At 46.1% G+C, this 20000-nt stretch overlaps 3 protein-coding genes across 4 annotated transcripts in view; all 3 read right to left on the minus strand.

Moving 5' to 3' along the window:
- The window catches only part of atp6v0a2a (ATPase H+ transporting V0 subunit a2a), a 12717-nt gene extending 7461 nt beyond the window's left edge, over positions 1-5256 (minus strand). For both annotated transcript variants that reach the window (XM_077020442.1, XM_077020441.1), the window contains exons 1-6: positions 4611-5256; positions 3532-3610; positions 2808-2905; positions 1175-1312; positions 484-581; positions 217-343 (exon numbers count right to left, since the gene is read on the minus strand). In XM_077020442.1, coding sequence (XP_076876557.1) covers positions 217-343; positions 484-581; positions 1175-1312; positions 2808-2905; positions 3532-3610; positions 4611-4727 — 657 coding nt within the window. In that variant the 5' untranslated portion in view covers positions 4728-5256. The remainder of the gene's footprint in view (positions 1-216; positions 344-483; positions 582-1174; positions 1313-2807; positions 2906-3531; positions 3611-4610) is intronic.
- Positions 5257-6720: 1464 nt separating this feature from the next.
- On the minus strand, positions 6721-9439 carry nfkbil1 (nuclear factor of kappa light polypeptide gene enhancer in B-cells inhibitor-like 1). The gene is made up of 4 exons (XM_077020443.1): positions 8867-9439; positions 8614-8726; positions 7990-8104; positions 6721-7819 (listed from the first exon to the last, which is right to left on the minus strand). Exons 1-4 carry the CDS (start codon positions 9138-9140, stop codon positions 7221-7223), a joined length of 1101 nt encoding a protein of 366 aa, XP_076876558.1. The 5' UTR covers positions 9141-9439; the 3' UTR covers positions 6721-7220.
- A 9043-nt stretch (positions 9440-18482) lies between these two features.
- Positions 18483-20000, minus strand: part of aplnrb (apelin receptor b) — a 1961-nt gene continuing 443 nt past the window's right edge. Inside the window, exon 1 of the mRNA XM_077020444.1 lies at positions 18483-20000. This exon is cut by the window's right edge and continues 443 nt beyond it. Within this exon, the coding sequence (XP_076876559.1) occupies positions 19217-20000 (784 nt within the window). The 3' untranslated portion in view covers positions 18483-19216.

Genomic DNA, 20000 nt, shown 5'->3' on the forward strand with positions numbered 1-20000 from the left:
TGTTTTTATGTTTGTCTTTGTAAGTTCTGGCAGGCTGTTTGAAACCATAATTACAATATAAACTTGCTGTCCTCTGAGACATATATTTTGTTTATACACTATGTATGTTTTAAATTATTCATTAAAGAGAGAATTTAAATAGCAAAATAGTTCAGGTCCAGGTGTGTGTGTGTGTGTGTGTGTATTAGCAAAGATGGAATGAAGGTGATCACTCACAGTGTCTAAGTCTGCCAGACTCTCATCGACTTCAGCATAGCTGAGTATGGTGTATCCCTTACACACCCTCCACAACATACGCTCAAACGCCTCCACCTTCACACGCTGGATCAGGCCTGAGATGAACCTGCACATATACACACACATATATATATATATATGGAGATAGAATATGCACATGTATTATTATATAGTTATTATGTAACTATTAATATGTACTATGTAACAATTAATTTGACAAATATACATATGATACATCAATCTCACCCCAGTTTAGCCCCCAATCTCTGCATGCCAGTGTAGCCTGCCACAGACTCCGCCTCCAGAGAGGGGAACTCTTCATACTGTGGACCTAGGGCCTCATGCTGAACCAACACACACACACACACACACACACACACACACACACACACACACACACACACACACACACACACACACACATACATAGGACGTGAACACAAAATACAATTAATTTTCTTATGATTGGGGAATTTTATTCTATTAATATATTATAATATATATATAGTAGTATGCTATATTATACATACCTATACTAAGAATGAAGATATATACATATATACAAATGTCAATCTATCTATATCTATCTATATCAATATCTGTATCTGTATATATATACCCTTTGTATTGTAATTCTAGATACAAATCTTTATTTATTCTTAGTCTGCCCTTTGCATGTGTGTGAGTGTGTGTGTGTGTGTGTGTGTGTGTGTGTGTGTGTGTGTGTGTGTGTGTGTGTGTGTGTGTGTGTGTGTGTGTGTGTGTGTGTGGCTCTGCTTAACAACAAGGATAACTCTAGGACACTAAACTGAGTTGTCTAATGGGAAACAAAGTCGGTAAAATACAGGAGGTTGCAGAAGAGCTCGCTCAATAAATCAATTCTGTGCGTGTCTGTGTGCGTTTGTGTGTATGTGTGTGTGTGTGTAAGTAGACCCACCCTGGAGCGGCTGTGCATGAATTGACGTGTAATCCTCAGTGTGTGTGTGTACTCTGTGAGTTCCAGAAGGTTCCGCTGTAGCTTCTCTTTGTTCCTAGCCACCTCACTGAGCTCCAGCTCCAGCCGCTGCAGCTGTTCCTGGCGGCAGAACACCAGCAGGGGGCGCTTCAGGACTGTACTGCAACATGCAATGGCTGGTCCATATTTACTCATCATTCAGTTACATCTCACTTTGTTATATTAATGTGCCCCAGTCCCAGAAGGGGGGTAACCCAGCACTACACAGTGTATTCCACTGATAATATAGTTCATGGGAAGCAATATGGTAAAGCTATAATGTCACGATACTCATGGTCAAGTCATTTTTATAATCAATTTTTTAAACAAAATTTCAGATCTGTTGCGAACATGTAACTGATTTATATTACCTTTTTTGCTTAGAAAACTGTTTTGTATCAGCCTGTATCTGTCTGCTAATTACAAACTCTAACTCTACGTCTAACCTTCTACTTCTCAAACAACTAATTGTTGTAAATTATCATTAATGCAACATACTAAATATTTCTGAACCAAAACCTTGCCAATGTACTAAATATTTATGAGTCAAACAGTCGCATAGTGGGACAGAAAAGTAATACAACCATGTACTGAGCAATGGCGCTACATCCTTTGCATAACAACAAGGCAGCTTAACCACCAGACTTACATGCCAAACACACCCACAAATGTTTCACGTACTGAACACAATCAGTCCACCTAACTCCTTCTGCACCCAGGGACTCTGGGTAATGAGCGACACACTCCATTACACAGTGCAGCTGACTCCCAGCGGGTTCAGTCATCTACTCTGAGTCCAGGCTGTGGCTGTGGCTTTCAACACCACTGAAACCTGCCTTACTAGCTAATGTAATTGACCATGTGCAAACTCTTTCACTCACAGTGCATATCTGTGAGGTGTTCCCAAACATTCGTGAGTTCATTTATGCAGATAATTAATACTGAAGCTATACCAAACAAGGCCTTGATAACACAGATAAACATTCAAAGACAATACTGAGGTCTTTTATTTAAACTGCCTAACATAGCAGGAGAAGGTCCTGGAGGACTGGGGGAGGCGATTCAAATTGATGCATTAGAGTAGATTTAAATCTTATTATCTACAAGTTATGTGATGCCAGCAGCTCCTCGAGGGTTCATAACAGAATTTTCCTGCAGAATCATGAAGTCGTTCTCCAGAAAAAAAAAGCAATTTTCTGTAATGTTACATATATATATATATTCACAGACTTTGGAGGGGGTTATTTAAAATCTTCACTAAATCTGGAGGGGGACTTGCTAGGTCTGAGTGTATTGATCAGAATAGCCCAGTCCAAATCCTCCACATGGACACGGTCCTTAGCATTCAGATTTCCTATGAAACACACATCAGCTTCAGATAATGAATGTGCTCTGAAGACAGCGATGAGTTCAATCAGATATTAAGAGTTGACAGGAAGGGCTGGAGACCACAGGTTTATAGGATCTTATTACCAAGATCGATTTGCAAACCACAAAAAGTGCACTCTGGGAACTGTAGTCCCCAAACCACCGGTATAAGGCTGCAAGGAAACAGCAGTTCTGCCTGTGCAGTTACCATGATCTCCAGGACGTGTTTTGGTACAGGAGCTGCAGGACTGACTTCAGGCTCTGGAATACCAATGTTTGCCTTTCTGATTTCTCTCAGGAGGTATCCTGCACACACACACACACACACACACACACACACACACACACACACACACACACACACACACACACACACACACACATTTACACCCTACATACTCCACATTGTATTAATTTGTATAGCAAAGCAGTCTCTCTCTCAAGAACACACCCCTGGGACAAAACCACAGCAAAATGTCCGCACTCACAGACACATTACACAGATACAGGGGAAAATCCTGCACACGCATGCAAGATTTCTTATACATGTCCACGCAAAACCAGGCTAATGCAGATACACTAACATATATTTGCCTGATATTACCATTGCCTTCCCTACAAAAGATGCATACGCAAAAACATATTTTAATAAGCTCTGTGAATTTACATATTTATTTACATATTCATCTTCAGGTGAGCGTAATTCTAAACAGTGCATGTTTCTAAAAGTAATTGATCTAAACCCACTTGTCATCCTTATGGCCTCAAAAATGTCTTAATTGCAGGGTTTTTTATCTGCAGGGTTAAATTATCTGTATATCTTTTACCCATAAAAATTCTTTACAGATGTGAACTAAACTACACAAATGTGAAGTAAAAGACTCTAATTTATAAATCCAAATGTTGCCAAATGTGTGAAAAATCCCTCTTACCCAGTATTCTCTCCATCTCCTCACACCTCTTGATCTCACTCACAAAGCGCCGTTGGAAGGGGCTGACATTGGGGTTGAGCTGAAACGAGACATCTGCCGTCAGCTCTTGCCTTGAATCTCTGGCTTTAACGGTACATCAGTCTCGTACAGAGCACATCACAGCCAGATTAGCACACGCCTGGCGGTCTGGAGCAGAAACCCTGGGACCTAGCGCAGGACGGACAGTATCCTGCCTGTGTTCCAGCTGGATGGCCTACTCGCCTCTCACTGCAGCTTCCGAGGCTAAAGAAACAGGGCGAACACTAAACAGGGCAAACACTAAACAGGGCAAACACTAAACAGGGCTAACACTAAACAGGGCAAACACTAAACAGGGCGAACACTAAACAGGGCAAACACTAAAGAGGGTGGTGTTGCGGTTGTCCAGGGCAGCTCTAGCTTTAGGAACACTGTTCTAGGGTTAGGGAAACTGGTTCTTGGGATAGGAACACCGGTCTAGTGTTAGGAACACTGATCTGGCTTTACGAACACTGGTCTAACTTTAGGAATTGTGTGATAGCAATAAGCCATAACATTTCAATAAGCTCTGTGGATGGTATTTTAAGGACTCGCTGTATGCAGTGTTACTCTGCCATCGGTGGTCTCATCACTGATAAGAAATACAGTCACACACACACACATGCACGCCCACACACCCACACTGTGACCTACACAGTAACTACAAAGGGGGATTAACGCGTGTTACAGCATTACGGGCAGTCTAGAAATTACAGGCTTTTATACGGATTTGTGCCGCTTTTTGGTAATGAATTGATCCGATTAATCGGCCCTCAATGGGACATTAACCTTTCCAACACAGATGGTCACCCCTGGGTTGGAGTGAGGCAGTGATACACACCACGCAGAGCGGTTAATACACAACCGTCTCATATGTGACACATCATCATATATTCAGTCATCCATGCTTGTTCTCAGCTGCTGAAAACGCATGACCTAGAATCCCTCCCAGTCCGGCTATCATCAGCCTATTTGGACCGGCATCCGTAAAGCGGCCTGTCTAAAATGCAAGAGAGACTTACGTCTCGGAACTCGACCAGACCCATCTCTCCGAGCTGGCTGATGCAGTCGTACGCCGAGCCCGACTGCAGGAACAGCTGCGCCAAGCACATCTCTTCACTCCGAAAGCCCGACCCCATCTTACCAGCAGCCCACCACCTTGCTGCAGACGAAATCCGTGTCCGGCCTCGCACAAACCTATTTACACTAGTTGTGTCCGACTGGTGAAGGGAAAACTCACGGCATTTGGGTAAGTCGGAGTGTATTCCAAAATACGATAGTTGGACACCGGATGCTTTAAATTGTTTAGAAGGCAAACAAAAATAACAACCCAGAGAATCCTGTTTTAGTAGAGAAAAGAAGAGCAGGTGTACTCTTCACGTGGGAAAATCTCAAAATATGACGCCAAAACGAAATGTCCATCCGAGACAAAGTGAAAAGCGTTCAACGTCTTACCTAGCGGCTCTCTATAATAATCGATAATCGTCTGTACCTTTAATTGCTGTTTCGCCATTGAAAATACATAAATAGCGCGATGATGTGGCCAAAACGGCGCTTGTTTAAAAAGCCAACAGACAGACACTATCCACCCTCAAAAACAAACATTAGCGCTTGTAGCGTTAGGCATCTAAGATGAGCGCAGGACACAATCTCGCTAGTGTAGCGCTAGTCCCGTCTGTGCCATACGTTGCGTCTTTAGGTTGCCAGATCCTTTATCCCTTTTAAATAAGTGAAATGATCAGAGTTTAAGAAATTAAGACAAAAATGTCCAAAAATAACAAAATATCAAGAAGGTTAAAATTGTTTTAAAATAACAATATCTAAAGATTCAAAATAACTTCAGCCGTAAAGTCCGCTAGTTATTCTACCTAAGCCTCTCTATTCCATGTTCAAACCGTTAACTTTAGTTCATTTAAAAACGAATGAAAGGTTATTGATTTTAAAGTTTAGGCAATTTTACAGTCTCTGCTTGCCTGTTTATCACGCGGATCAGCACATTATCGTGATGTTTTGTCTCATCGGATTTTAGCACAATCTGGCAACCGGAGCATCCTTTAATATATTCTGTGCTGTATTCTTCCAAAGGCCGGCCATCTGCCTGTCCTTTGTTTAAACTGGTATTAACAGTTACGTGGCACATCAAGATTTTGGCAAATATAGATGAATTAACATTTTAATCCAAGATTTGCAAGAGATATAAACACATACACAAAGACTATATCTTCCAGTCTCTGACAGTGGCACGTACACAGCCCTAATAATTATAAAACTGATGTTGGCGTTGTGTTTTGGTACCATGTGTAACCACAGTGTAGGGCCTCCACTAACTCCCCCTGATTCATACCATGTCAGTCCAGTCCATGTTTACAAGCAATATGACAAATGTTTAAATGAGATCCCAGGATTCCTCTCGAGGGTGCCAACAAGTACTTTCACACCAGACCAGTGGCGAAAGTTGGGCCTTACTGATATACCAACAGCACCACAGAACCTTATTAGAAATATGGTTTTAAATTCACAGTATTACATTCACATTAAATAAAGCTAAAAACCCTTTGTGGGTGTGGCAGACTAAGGTCCATACCCAGAAACTAGGTAATTTCAGTTTGAGAGCACCATACAAATTTAGACCAACCTCCAATACCTAGGGTTACAGCACTACCATTATACACACACACAATCCAGGTGTGTCTCTATTGACATATACATATTGGAATATGTGGGTGTGCCCGTTTTGGCACGTATAAGGTTTAATATACATATATAACAGGACGTTTCAGACAGATGTACAAATGTACATGATGTATGCGCACACACACAACCACACACAAGGTGAGTGAAGTTTTCAAGAGTGTAGGATGTTTTGGACAGAGGTCCTTCATCAGCTGTGCAAGCAGAATGCTTCTGCAGTTCAAGGTGAAGCCAGTTTGGGGCAGAAAAAGAGGTTTCACAATATTTCACCTCCTAGAACTTCAGAAGCATATTGCTTGCACAGCTGATGAAGGACCTCTGTCTAAATGTTCTAAACTTTGTGTACTTCACTACTAGTTTTATATATATATATATATATATATATATATATATATATATATATATATATATATATATATATATATATATATATATATATATATACTGCTCAAAAAAATAAAGGGAACACTAAAATAACACATCCTAGATCTCTGAAATCAATCTTTGAAATCAGTTGAAAATCTCTCATTTCTACCTGTTGTCTGTTCCATTTGCACAAGAAATTGATTCACAATCAGTGTTGCTTCGTATCTGAACACTTGGAGTTACATTGTGTTGTTTAAGTGTTCCCTTTATTTTTTTGAGCAGTGTGTGTGTATATTTATATCTCAGAGGGACTTCTGTCCTGTTTCTGTGGACATATGTGGACATATTTCTGTGGACATATTTTATATATATATATATATATATATATATATATACATACACACACACACACACACATACACACACACACACTCTCTCTCTCATCTTCATTTCCACAGCGAGACACATGTATACAATGGAAAGAACACAGACTTTATTTCTATATTAATGTATAGAAGCTGATTCTGTTAGTCCATGACTGGCCAATGAACAAAATGTGCAGACACCACCCTGAGTCAGCGGAGGCTCTGGGCCAGTCTGTTGAGCTCCTGAGAGAGGGCTGTGACTGTATTCATGATCTTCTGCCGGTCTCTCTCTAGCAGCCGCCCGTCACAGCGCTGGGAAAATTTATCTGGGTGCCAGAGGGCCTGCTGCCGTCTGATAAGCTTTCGGAAGGCAGAAACGTCGGATCGGTCTGCGCCATGCAACATCACCGCCAGCATCTCATCCAGAGAGCCCCGTGGAGCTGGCCAGGGGATGTCATTGTATCCCAGCATGCCGCTGGGTTCCACTCCTGAGGAGGAGGTAGAGCTGTGGAATGTGGCGGCGCAACGCTCCTCGTAACGAGTCTTCCGTCCTCGCTGCGTCTCCTCGTGCTTGCGGGCTGCGCGCTCCAGGTACTCCTTATGCTCCTTCTCCAGCCTGGCGTGGAGCTCCCTGCGGCTCCGCTCCTCTTCCTTCACCTCTTCCTCTCGTTCATTCTTCGATTTCCTGGAGCGCGATGAAGGTCCACCCCTCTGTACTCGTGCCTGCTGCTTCGTCATATACTCACGCCTGATCCTCTCTGCCCAGTCTCCATAGTCTTCCTCGTCTTCATCATCCCTCAGAAAATCAGCTGTAAAACGCAAGAGATCAAGAAAGACATCAGCACTCTAACCACCCAGGCATATCTGGGTTAGTGTGATGTGGGTCAGCGTGTGATAACGCCCAAGCCACACCCCTTCCCAGCAGACAGCTGCATTATGACATCAACATGAGCTAAATAAACACCTTAAGGAATCTTACCATCATACTGTCCAAACATCTCGGAAAACTCATCCTGGCATTCAGAAAACAGTTTCTCTCTCCATTCCTGCTCTGGATCAGCTTGCTGGGGACAGCGTTCTCCAAGACTTGCGCCCTGGGCAGAATGACACTAAGTGTTACCTGGCAAGGGGGATGCTAACAGATGGGTTTCCAGAACTTGGGGGCTCTGGCCTAATGGCTACTGCCACATCTTGAACAACACTAGTAACTTTGCATGAAACTGTCATCTAGGTCAGAAAATGCAGTAGAAAAGAACATACTGCAAAGCATCATATTAAATGTGCAATTTCTTTCATTCATTCATATACAAAGAATAAAAATGTAAGAAATATACTAAATTAAAATTACCACTGTATTACATCGAACATCAGACTACTGTATTAATAGCCCTTGGATGTCTACCATAAAAAGGACACAATGCAATACAGAATATTTCAGAAGAGTATGTTGTGATTACACCAACAAAGAACAACTCTGAACCGAAGTTGGCGAAGGTGTTTTTTTCTGTTAAAAAGAATCTATTCCATTTTACAGACTCTCTGTTAGGTAACATCTGCGCAGTGGTGGAGAGGTGGAGACACTGCAGTCAGAACAGCATCATACCTGCCCAAACCGTATTCCTTCAAGCAGTGCGCTAGGAGTGACTCCAGTGTGGTTCGGCGTATTGAGCGCAGCTGGGCAGTGTTTACGTAGAGGAACCACCAGGTCATCGTAATCTGAGACAGCGTCGATCATATAAATATACATTACAGAGGCTGATGTATATTTATTTCATTATATTATATTCATTTATTTTAAATGTCATACGAATATTTAGCATCATCTACTCCAATAATGACTTAGTTAACTGTGTTACCTGTTTTGCCATACTTGAGAGCCCTCTTTGCGGCGAGATGTAATGGAGTGTCCCCGTTTCGATCCCTTCGAAGGGGGTCTGCTCCATGCTTTAACAACAGTCTGAGGATGGCATCGTCGCCATGAGAGCAGACCACATGCAATAGGCTCCTCTGCCTTTTCCCCTGAGAAAAGTTTAGCTCTACATCTTTGTGTTTACGCAGATACGCCTTCAGCTTCAAAAAACTTCCCTCTTCCACGTACCGCCAAATCTTAGTCTGTTTTCGGGATACCATGATTTCTGCGTGACTTCGCTAGCTAGGAAACGCGACATGAGTGGAGCTCCTTACCTAACTAGTCTGGTAACTAGCTTAGTTACTAACTTAACTAGCTAATATAGAAAGCGAACATATTTGGAGATAACATAATCTGAAATATATAATCGTACCTACCCGATTACTGGTTTATATAGAACCTTTCATAATTAACTAGTTAGTTCTGCAGACCAATAAATAAATGTAATTAGTTAACTATTTGACTAACGTCTCTATAACGCGGACAATCCGTGTCCACACGGACACTTACTAACGTTACACATTGCAGTTCCGGTACGCACACAAATAAATCCCCCATACATTTCTTGTTCGCATTGTAGTTCCGATTGATCAGTAGAATACCTGGTGTAGTTTTCTTTTTAATCAGTAGGGGTCAGGGTCCTCTCAGGACACTAACTAATACTTTATACACACTTAAAATGATGCGTAACTCAACAGGTAACATGATAACCGAAAGGAAGATATTTATGAAAATTAAAAACTGATATTTCTAGGGTAACAAGAGACCTTCAAAGGCTACTAGTAAAAAATAGATAGATAGATAGATAGATAGATAGATAGATAGATAGATAGATAGATAGATAGACAGACTTACATATAGATCTAGGAGGTGTCCACTAATGTACTCTATTTACATTTTTCTAATCATGTAAATAAAACATGTGTCTTTGCTACAGCCGTTTAGACTCAGTGTGATTGTGTGCTAGGCTTGTGTGAGCTGTTTGCTCTTTGAGTATGCTGTGTTTGAGTATGCTGTGTTTGAGTATGCTTCAGTATGAGTATGCTGTGTTGGAGGTCTCTTTAAAGTCCACCTGTTCAGCAGTAGAGGCACGGTGTGAGAGAGGGTGTTTGCTTCAGTAAGTGTGTGTGTGGGATGCAGGTGTGTTTGGAGGGTGTTGTTATTGCAGGCGACAGAAGTAGCTGTATCAACATCATCCAAAAGTAGCAATGTGACAATAGGGAACTTACAGGGATGTACCGAAGAGAACTCAGCAGAGTTATACAGTCCCGCAGGTCTCAGTCAGTGACGGGGTTATACAGTCCCGCAGGTCTCAGTCAGTGATGGGGTTATACAGTCCCGCAGGTCTCAGTCAGTGACGGGGTTATACAGTCCCGCAGGTCTCAGTCAGTGACGGGGTTATACAGTCCCGCAGGTCTCAGTCAGTGATGGGGTTATACAGTCCCGCACGTCTCAGTCAGTGACGGGGTTATACAGTCCCGCAGGTCTCAGTCAGTGACGGGGTTATACAGTCCCGCAGGTCTCAGTCAGTGACGGGGTTATACAGTCACTCAGGTCTCAGTCCATAACAGGGTTGTGCAGTCTTAAGGTACTGGAGGCAGAAGGTTTTCTCTTGGGACTTTTTCACAATTGCAATTAGATTCCCAGTCATCTCATTTGCTTATTGGTGAAAACTCAGCAGCTCGATCTGTATGAACAGAGAGTTCAGCCTCAAGTCATTCAGATCATCTTGCACTGATCTCTGTTTTTCGATGAGTGTGTGTGATGAGAAGAGCACTCTATGCGTGTGTGTGTGTGTGTGTGTGTGTGTGTGTGTGTGTGTGTATGTGTGTGTACATGGTGAATGTGCACAGCTGAGCCTGCTGGGCGCTCGGCTCGACAGGGGAGTCATTTATGGCGGTGGGAGGGAGAGGGGGAGCGCTGTGTGTCTGCCTCTCTCTCAAAGGGGAGCTGGAGGAGACGCTGAAGGGAGTCTTTGTTCCGCACGGAGGATGAGTCCTCCTGTGCAGTTCCGGCACCTTCCGTGGCATGAGTCTCTCCACCCACGCGCTGTGTAGAGGTGTGAACGTGATCGTTTTGGTAATGCTACCTTCTCAAAGCACAACCTGGAGCAGAAGACGGAGACGTGGAGCGCATACTCCTTTGCTCTTGAACGTAAGTACTGTGTGTTCAGGTGTGTGCACACCCTGAAGGTGCTGATACACCTAACAGCACAGACCCTCCTCTACCATTACATACCAGCACAGACCCTCCTCTAACATTACATACCAGCATAGTCCCTCCTCTACCATTACATACCAGCATAGACCCTCCTCTACCATTACATACCAGCACAGACCCTCCTCTACCATTACATACCAACACAGACCCTCCTCTACCATTACATACCAACACAGACCCTCCTCTACCATTACATACCAGCACAGACCCTCCTCTACCATTACATACCAGCATAGTCCCTCCTCTACCATTACATACCAGCACAGACCCTCCTCTACCATTACATACCAGCGCAGACCCTCTACCATTACATACCAGCACAGACCCTCCACTGTCATTACATACCAGCACAGACCCTCTACCATTACATACCAGCACAGACCCTCTACCATTACATACCAGCACAGACCCTCCTCTGTCATTACATACCAGCACAGACCTTCCTCTACCATTACATACCAGAACAGACCCTCCTCTACCATTACATACCAGCGCAGACCCTCCTCTACCATTACATACCAGCACAGACCCTCTACCATTACATACCAGCACAGACCCTCCTCTTTCATTACATACCAGCACAGACCCTCCTCTACCATTACATACCAGCACAAACCCTCCTCTACCATTACATACCAGCATAGACCCTCCTCTACCATTACATACTAGCACAGACCCTCTACCATTACATACCAGCGCAGACCCTCCTCTACCATTACATACTAGCACAGACCCTCTACCATTACATACCAGCGCAGACCCTCCTCTACCATTACATACCAGCACAGACCCTCTACCATTACATACCAGCACAGACCCTCCTCTGTCATTACATACGGGCAGCACGGTGGCTTGGTGGTTAGCACGTTTGCCTCTCAGCACTGAGGTCTTGGGTTCAAGTCCCTATCTGAGTGGAGTTTCCATGTTCTCCCCTTGTCTGTGTGGGTTTCCTCCGGGATCTCCGGTTTCCTCCCACAGTCCAAAAACATGGAGGTTAGGTAAATTGGCAGTCAACAAAAAAAAAAAATTCTCCCTGAGTGTGTGTCTGTGTCTCTATGTTCAATAAAAAGTAGTGTCTGTGCGTGTGTGTGCTTGTATGCCCAGTGGTGGATGGTGCTTTGCCACTAGAGTCTGTCCTCTCTCCCCTTCCTGCACCCCATTCAGTCCCCCAGGGGGCTGTGGCTTCCGGTAGAGAGTACGCTGTGCGCAATTGGCTGCCGCTTCTCGCCGGTGTGTGATTGATTGTCTGTGACTTGTACCTGTGTTAAAATTGTAAAGCGCCTTGGGAATCTGGAAAGGCGCTATATAAATCGAACATTCATTCATTCATTCATTCATACCAGCACAGACCCTCTACCATTACATACCAGCACAGACCCTCCTCTACCATTACATACCAGCGCAGACCCTCTACCATTACATACCAGTGCAGACCCTCCTCTACCATTACATACCAGCACAGACCCTCTACCATTACATACCAGCACAAACCCTCCTCTACCATTACATACCAGCATAGACCCTCCTCTACCATTACATACCAGCACAGACCTACCATTACATACCAGCGCAGACCCTCTACCATTACATACCAGTGCAGACCCTCCTCTACCATTACATACCAGCACAGACCCTCTACCATTACATACCAGCACAAACCCTCCTCTACCATTACATACCAGCATAGACCCTCCTCTACCATTACATACCAGCACAGACCCTCCTCTGTCATTACATACCAGCACAGACCCTCCTCTACCATTAAATACCAGCACAGACCCTCCTCTACCATTACATACCAGCACAGACCCTCCTCTCTACCATTACATACCAGCACAGACCCTCCTCTACCATTACATACCAGACCCTCCTCTACCTTTACATACCAGCGCAGACCCTCCTCTACCATTACATACCAGCACAGAGCCTCTACCATTACATACCAGCACAGACCCTCCTCTACCATTACATACCAACACAGACCCTCCTCTACCATTACATAGCAGCACAGACCCTCCTCTACCATTACATACCAACACAGACCCTCCTCTACCATTACATACCAGCACAGACCCTCCTCTACCATTACATACCAACACAGACCCTCCTCTACCATTACATAGCAGCACATACCCTCCTCTGTCATTACATACCAGCACAGACCCTCTACCATTAGATACCAGCACAGACCCTCCTCTGACATCACCTATCAGCACAGATAGTGTTGCAGGAGTGTAGCAACAAGATTTAGCTGTACAGGAACACCCTCCACCCAGCCATCAGCCCCTATCCTGTGCACCATCAGCCCCCACCCCACCCTCAGCAGGGAAAGGGAGATAGAGGATAGAGGGAATGTGAGGTAAGGACAAAGGGTTCCACCAGGAAGCCAAAGATCCACTAAGATTTTTCAGGGGTCATTGCACACCCCCACCCCCACCCCCACCCCACATGCACATACACACACACACGGCTGCCTCGTGGCTGGCGGTAACTCGAAATGCAGGCCCCTGCAATCCATTGAGATCCTGCAGAGCTGCTTGCACCCATTTCCTTAAGGGCTGTTTCATTTCCTTAAGGGCTGTCTCTGAACAGGCAGCTCCTGTCCTCTGTTGATGCTTGATTATATGTCTCTGAGTGCTGGATCATTGTGTTGGGGAAACATGTCCATTAATGTGCATGGTGTGTTGCACAGGTCATTCCCCTCATCCACCTCCAGTCCTGTGCCTGGGAAATGCCCACATGGCCAATCAGAAACGCCTACAGCTGGTCAATCAGGAAGACACACAACTGGCCAATCAGAAACTCCCACACCTGTCCAATCAGAAACACCTACAGCTGGTCAATCCAGTCCTGTGCCTGGGAAATGCCCACATGGCCAATCAGAAACGCCTACAGCTGGTCAATCAGGAAGACCCACAGCTGGCCAATCAGAAACTCCCACACCTGTCCAATCAGAAACACCTACAGCTGGTCAATCAGGAAGGCCCACAGCTGGCCAGATAGAAACTTCCACACATGGCCAGTCAGAAACTCCCACACCTGACCAATTAGAAAAGTCCACACCTGGCCAGTCAGAAACTCCCACACCAATCAGAAAAAGGAATCTGTAAACTCAAAGTGAGCTTGTCTGCTTCAATGTTGAGTTTTGGTAAAGAAAGCTTGGAATCTTGAGAGTGTGTAGAACCTTTAGAGAGCAAAAGCATAGTGAATTAGAACATGTACAGTGAAAGCAGATATGTCACTTTTATCTGCTGTTGAATTAACTAATTAATTAAACTAAATTAATTTAATTAATTCAGATTTATCTTCTGAAGCCATATTTTATGTTTTAGTCAGGAAGTGACCTATATATATATATATATATATATATATATATATATATATATATATATATATATATATATATATATATATGGAGACGCGTGTGTGTGTGTCTCCTTCTGTCAGAAGCATTTTTCTATTAGTTTAATGCAAAGCCTGTGTAATTAAACCCAGGTCTACTGAAGAGATTAATGATCATACCATAAGCCTCCCTAGAGTACAGATCCTCCCCCTCTTTTACTAAAACACACTTGGTTGTGGAGCTTTGAATGGCCAAGAACTGGCTGTGATTTGGAGAGAGTGCTTGACGGGGCCTGTTTATTAGCTGCATTGATATTCATCATGGTGGTGAGAGTGGCAGAGGAAGCAGATGAAGGGGAGGCGTCCAGGTGCTAAAGAGCAGGAGGGGGACACAGAGACTCAGCTGCCACAATCCACATCGGCCGCGTCCCAATTCTCACCACTGCATTTAGGCAGTGAGGGCGTGTGGGGAGAGTGGAGGGCGGAGGGGAGTGCGGAGCCACTGAGGAGCAGGGAGGCTGAACTCCTGAAGTTCAGTGAAACTCGAGGTCTGATAATACAGTCCTTGTATTCCACTTGTGTCTGGAGAACTGGAGCAGTGTTGATTATAGCTGTGATTCAGACATGTTTGGAGTTGAAGGGATATCGGATCACATGGTTTGGTGTGTTTTGGTTTTTTTTCCCTGCACCAACAAACCTGATGAGATTTCATATTTACCTGAATAGCTAGAATGTGTCGTCGGCCAGAGCCACACTGCACACCGTAACTAGTTTCCACTGCGTTGTATTTGGTGCTAGATATTCAGTACTGTGGAGTGAAGTACTCAAGTCAACTGCTACATTGGTTTGGGGAATGTAGATATACACAGAAATGTAAATTCCATATAAATGGCTGGACTGGGGGGGGGGGGTTAGGAAGTCCAAAAGCAAACAGATATTCCTCTAAGAGGTTCAGGCAACTGCTGCATAAGACAAGTGTTGCATTAAGTGGGGCTGAGTGTTGGGTTGGGTGGGGCTGAGTGGGGCTGAGTGTTGGGTTGAGTGGGGCTGAGTGTTGTATTGGGTGGGGCTGAGTGTTGGGTTGGGTGGGGCTGAGTGTTGGGTTGGGTGCGGCGAAGTGTTGGGTTGGGTGGAGTCAGGGCTAGGTTGAGTATGGGCGAGTGCACTGACTGTGGTGCAAGCTGCCCAGAGTCTCCTCATGTTTCTTTCTTCCGTCTGTGGACACGTTTTCCTTTGAAGGACCCGACTAAATCACTGCAGCACTGCAGAGGTTTGCAGCGTGAAATTTCTGTAATCGATGGGGTTGAATTACCATCACGACTCTTTTTATGACGTCTTTGAAAATAGCTCCAGAATGGCAGATATTTGGTACAGGGCGTAACCAGAGACTTTGTGAAAGGTAAAATCTGACCTCTGTGAGCTGCAGTTACTCCTCTGAGTGCATGAGCTCTAACGCTCCACAGCGGTTTACACTCTCACAGCTCTGCAGCCAGGGACACGAGTGCACATTACACTCACATTACACATTACACTCACATTACACATTACACTTACATAGACCCAGCTGCCATCTCCACAGTGTGTGTGCAGTTCACTGCTCCTCCGCCCTGCTCCTCCGACCCGCTCCTCCACCCCGCTCCTCCGCCCTGCTCCTCCACCCTGCTCCTCCGCCCTTCTCCTCCACCCCACTCCTCCGACCCGCTCCTCCACCCTGCTCCTCCGCCCCGCTCCTCCACCCTGCTCCTCCGCCCTTCTCCTCCACCCCGCTCCTCCGCCCTTCTCCTCCACCCCGCTCCTCCACCCCGCTCCTCTGCCCCGCTCCTCTGCCCCGCTCCTCTGCCCCGCTCCTCCGCCCTTCTCCTCCACCCTGCTCCTCCGCCCCGCTCCTCCACCCTGCTCCTCCGCCCTTCTCCTCCACCCCGCTCCTCCGCCCTTCTCCTCCACCCCGCTCCTCCACCCCGCTCCTCTGCCCCGCTCCTCTGCCCCGCTCCTCTGCCCTGCTCCTCCGCCCTGCTCCTCCACCCTGCTCCTCCACCCCGCTCCTCCGCCCTTCTCCTCCACCCTGCTCCTCCACCCTGTTCCACCGCCCTTCTCCTCCACCCTGCTCCTTCGCCCTATGCCTCCGACCCGCACCACCTGGAAATGAGGGTCAAGGCGGCCTGCGTCTTGATTACATTTCCCAGACCAGAACTGACAGATAAACAAATAAACAAAACAAAATAAACATGAAGATGGCTACCAGGCCACACACATTCTTGTAGGGGGAGTGGTCATGGACACACTTGTCCAAACACACGCACACACATTTGCGTGGTCTCAGCGGGTCCTTTTATATAACAGGAACCCTCCTTCCATTCTCTTGGTCTTCCGCTCCTATCTGAAAGTCCCCCGTGGTTTCCCCCCAAATCTGTGTCTCCTCACACAACAATAATCCTCACATTCCATAGTTTACCCATTTATGAACTAACTTGTTATTGCAAAGACATTTCTTCGTGCATCACACACACACACACAAATGTACTCTGTCTTACATGCATGCACAAACACACACACACATACACACACACACACACACACACACACACACACACACAGATCATCCTCTGAGCTAAATAAAAAAAACACTTCATACTCTAAGCCTTAAATAGAATTGAGGAAGCCTTTTCCAAAGAACAATAACAAAAGCATTTTAAGAACGATGTATTCTTTCACACATGTGTCTATTTATGTATACTCTACTCTGTATATATTTTCTCTCACTGTCATGTACCCATTGTACAACTGCTGTGTGTTTCTGTAGAATTGGTGTGTCTTTCTATAGAACTGATATGTGTTTCTGAGAAACTGTGTGCATTTCTGTAGAACGGTGTGTGTTTGTAGAACTTGTGTGTGTTTCTGAAAAACTGGAGTGTGTTTCTGTAGAGCATCATTGCTTTTGCCCTTTATAGTGTTAATTTATTATTTTCTTTGCTTTTTAAAAAGACTCTGCAGTGACATAATAACCATAATACCATAATAACATAAATATCTATAATAATGATGATAGCAGGTATAATCCTATATCATGGGTATAATCCTATATAACCCCTCGGCCTAAGAGTAAAGCCAGAAACTCATTGGTGCAAATTTAAAGAAGGAATGAAGAAAAGGACTTTTATGGGTTAGCGTTAACATCCCTCTGTACACAGACTGTTTGTAGGGGCTTCATTAGAACAACAGGACAGCTCCAGTGTGTCCACCACAGCCCGCCCACACCTTCAGCAAGGTCAGCTGCTGGCAGTGTGCCAACGTGACTACACGTACACCGAAAAAATACTATAACGTGTTTTCAAAAACCACTTCTGCTCAACTTAATAACATAAGAACACTTTTTAAGTGGTTATATGTGTGAGTGCACATACACACACACACACACACAAACACACACACACACACACACACACACCATGGACTGTAAACAGCTGCAATATGGAGCCAGCCCCATGCGCACAGCAGAAGGGAAACGTGGCCACAACGTGCATTTCCCGAAAGACGTTTGCTTTTATTTTGGACTGGCGGAGGACAATAGCTGAGCTCCCTGCTGCCTGCAACCCGGGAAAGAGTGACGCCATCGCCCAAGACATTCCAGCTCAGCCCAACAACTGCCTGCCGTTCGGACAGCAAAAACCGACCACAAGACCTTTTCAGTGGGAGAAATGTTTTATTTACAGATTAAATCATAGCAGTGTCATACAGTGAGTTCTCACGAGGTGGAGACTGAGAAATTCATGGCTGGTAGCTGATAGTCGTTCCTCGGACATCTACTGGAGCACAAACATGGGTACCAGTCGTTTGTAACACACAAACACACGTACCAGTCGTTTGTTTGCAACACACACACATTCCAGTCTCTCATCCGTAAACGCTGCCACCAATTTAAGGGCCAACTCAAATTTGTCAGTTGCCATCTGTCGGTCTGATGACACCCACCCCCACCCCCACGCCGTCTCCTCTGACCCCCAACTCCCCACCTCATGCAGAGAAACTCTTTAATCAAGCTGCAACACTTGGTCTTCACCAACACCTTCCCCAGTTTGATCCACAGTCCCAAAAAAGATAAGGGCAACAGCTCTTATCTGTGTATGACGAAGTGCTTAAGAAATAAAGCAATACAAAATGTGGAGTATGTTAAAATGCACTAATTTACAAGTCAAGAGAAAACGTTCTTCTCCAGGCTAGTTAGACCACCCACCAGGGAAGGCCTTCAACTCCAGTCTCACAGTACCCAAAGCCCACGGGCAGGCCGCTTGCGTGAGACACGGTCTGAGGTTCGCCGCCCCGCGTCTGGAGGGAGGCAGTGTGGGAACGCAGGTCTGGACGGTCAGGCACTGACGAGCCGAATCCAGGCTGAGGGGGGCCCAGGTGCGGGGACCGCCCCAGGGTGTGGGTGTGTGTCAGAACCAGTGCAGTTTCAGTCTTTTGTGTTGACTGCACTCTCCTCTCAATGGAGTCCCCAAGAGCGGTCGTCAAAAACAACACACACGCGCTCACACACTCAAACAGGAGCAGCCGGATCCTCCGGGTCTTTTGCCGACATGCGCACAGAGACGTCAGTAGCAGATTCACCTTTTAAGCTTTGAAGGCTCGAACGAAATGTGGGCAGCACGGCTTCCTGTGCACTCCCCCCACCCCCACCCACGCCACTCTCACAGAAAATAAAAAAACCCCCAAAAAAACCCCCATCCACCCGTCCCTCTCACACCTTGGTGGCCAACGACTGCGCCTCCGTCTTCTGGGAGGACAGGGAACTCCCTGGGCTGGCGTGCAGGGCCTTCTTCAGGCTGAGCAGGCAGAGGCACTGGGAGCGGAAGCGCAGGTCGAAGAAGGCGTAGAGGAAGGGGTTGAGGCAGCTGTTGACGTAGGCCAGGCAGGTGGCGTAGGGGTGAGCCAGCAGGAGGACGCTGAGCAGGGAGCAGGAGTCTGGTGCCAGGCCCAGGTAGGTCAGCGCGTCCATGCTCTTGACCACATGGAAGGGGGTCCAGCAGGCGGCGAACACCACCACCAGCGTGGTGATGATCTTCAGCAGACGCCGCTTGCGCTGGTCCTCCTTGCGCAGGTGGTTGAAGTGGCGGGTGACGGTGCAGCCGATGAAGCCGTAGCACACCATCATGGCCAGCAGGGGGAGCAGGAAGCCCAGCACGGTGGAGGAGACGCTCAGGCCCGCGATCCACAGGCTCTCCTCGCCGGGCTTCCTCACCACCAGGCTGAAGTCCATGGCACAGGAGGTGCGGTTGGTCTCCCTGTCGTCCACCGTGGTGCGGAAGAGCAGCGTGGGGGAGGCCAGCGCGCCGGACATGAGCCAGATGGCGGCCAGGGACGCCCGCATGTGTCCCCGCGTGCGCAGCTGCGAGCTGGACAGGGAGTGGACGATGGCCAGGTAGCGGTCCAGGCTCAGACAGGTGAGGCAGAACACGCTGGCGTACATGTTGAGCAGGACCACGTAGCTGCTGATCTTGCAGAGGGCCACGCCGAAAGGCCAG

This window comes from Brachyhypopomus gauderio, chromosome 10, assembly GCF_052324685.1.
Source record: "Brachyhypopomus gauderio isolate BG-103 chromosome 10, BGAUD_0.2, whole genome shotgun sequence".
NCBI lineage: Eukaryota > Metazoa > Chordata > Actinopteri > Gymnotiformes > Hypopomidae > Brachyhypopomus > Brachyhypopomus gauderio.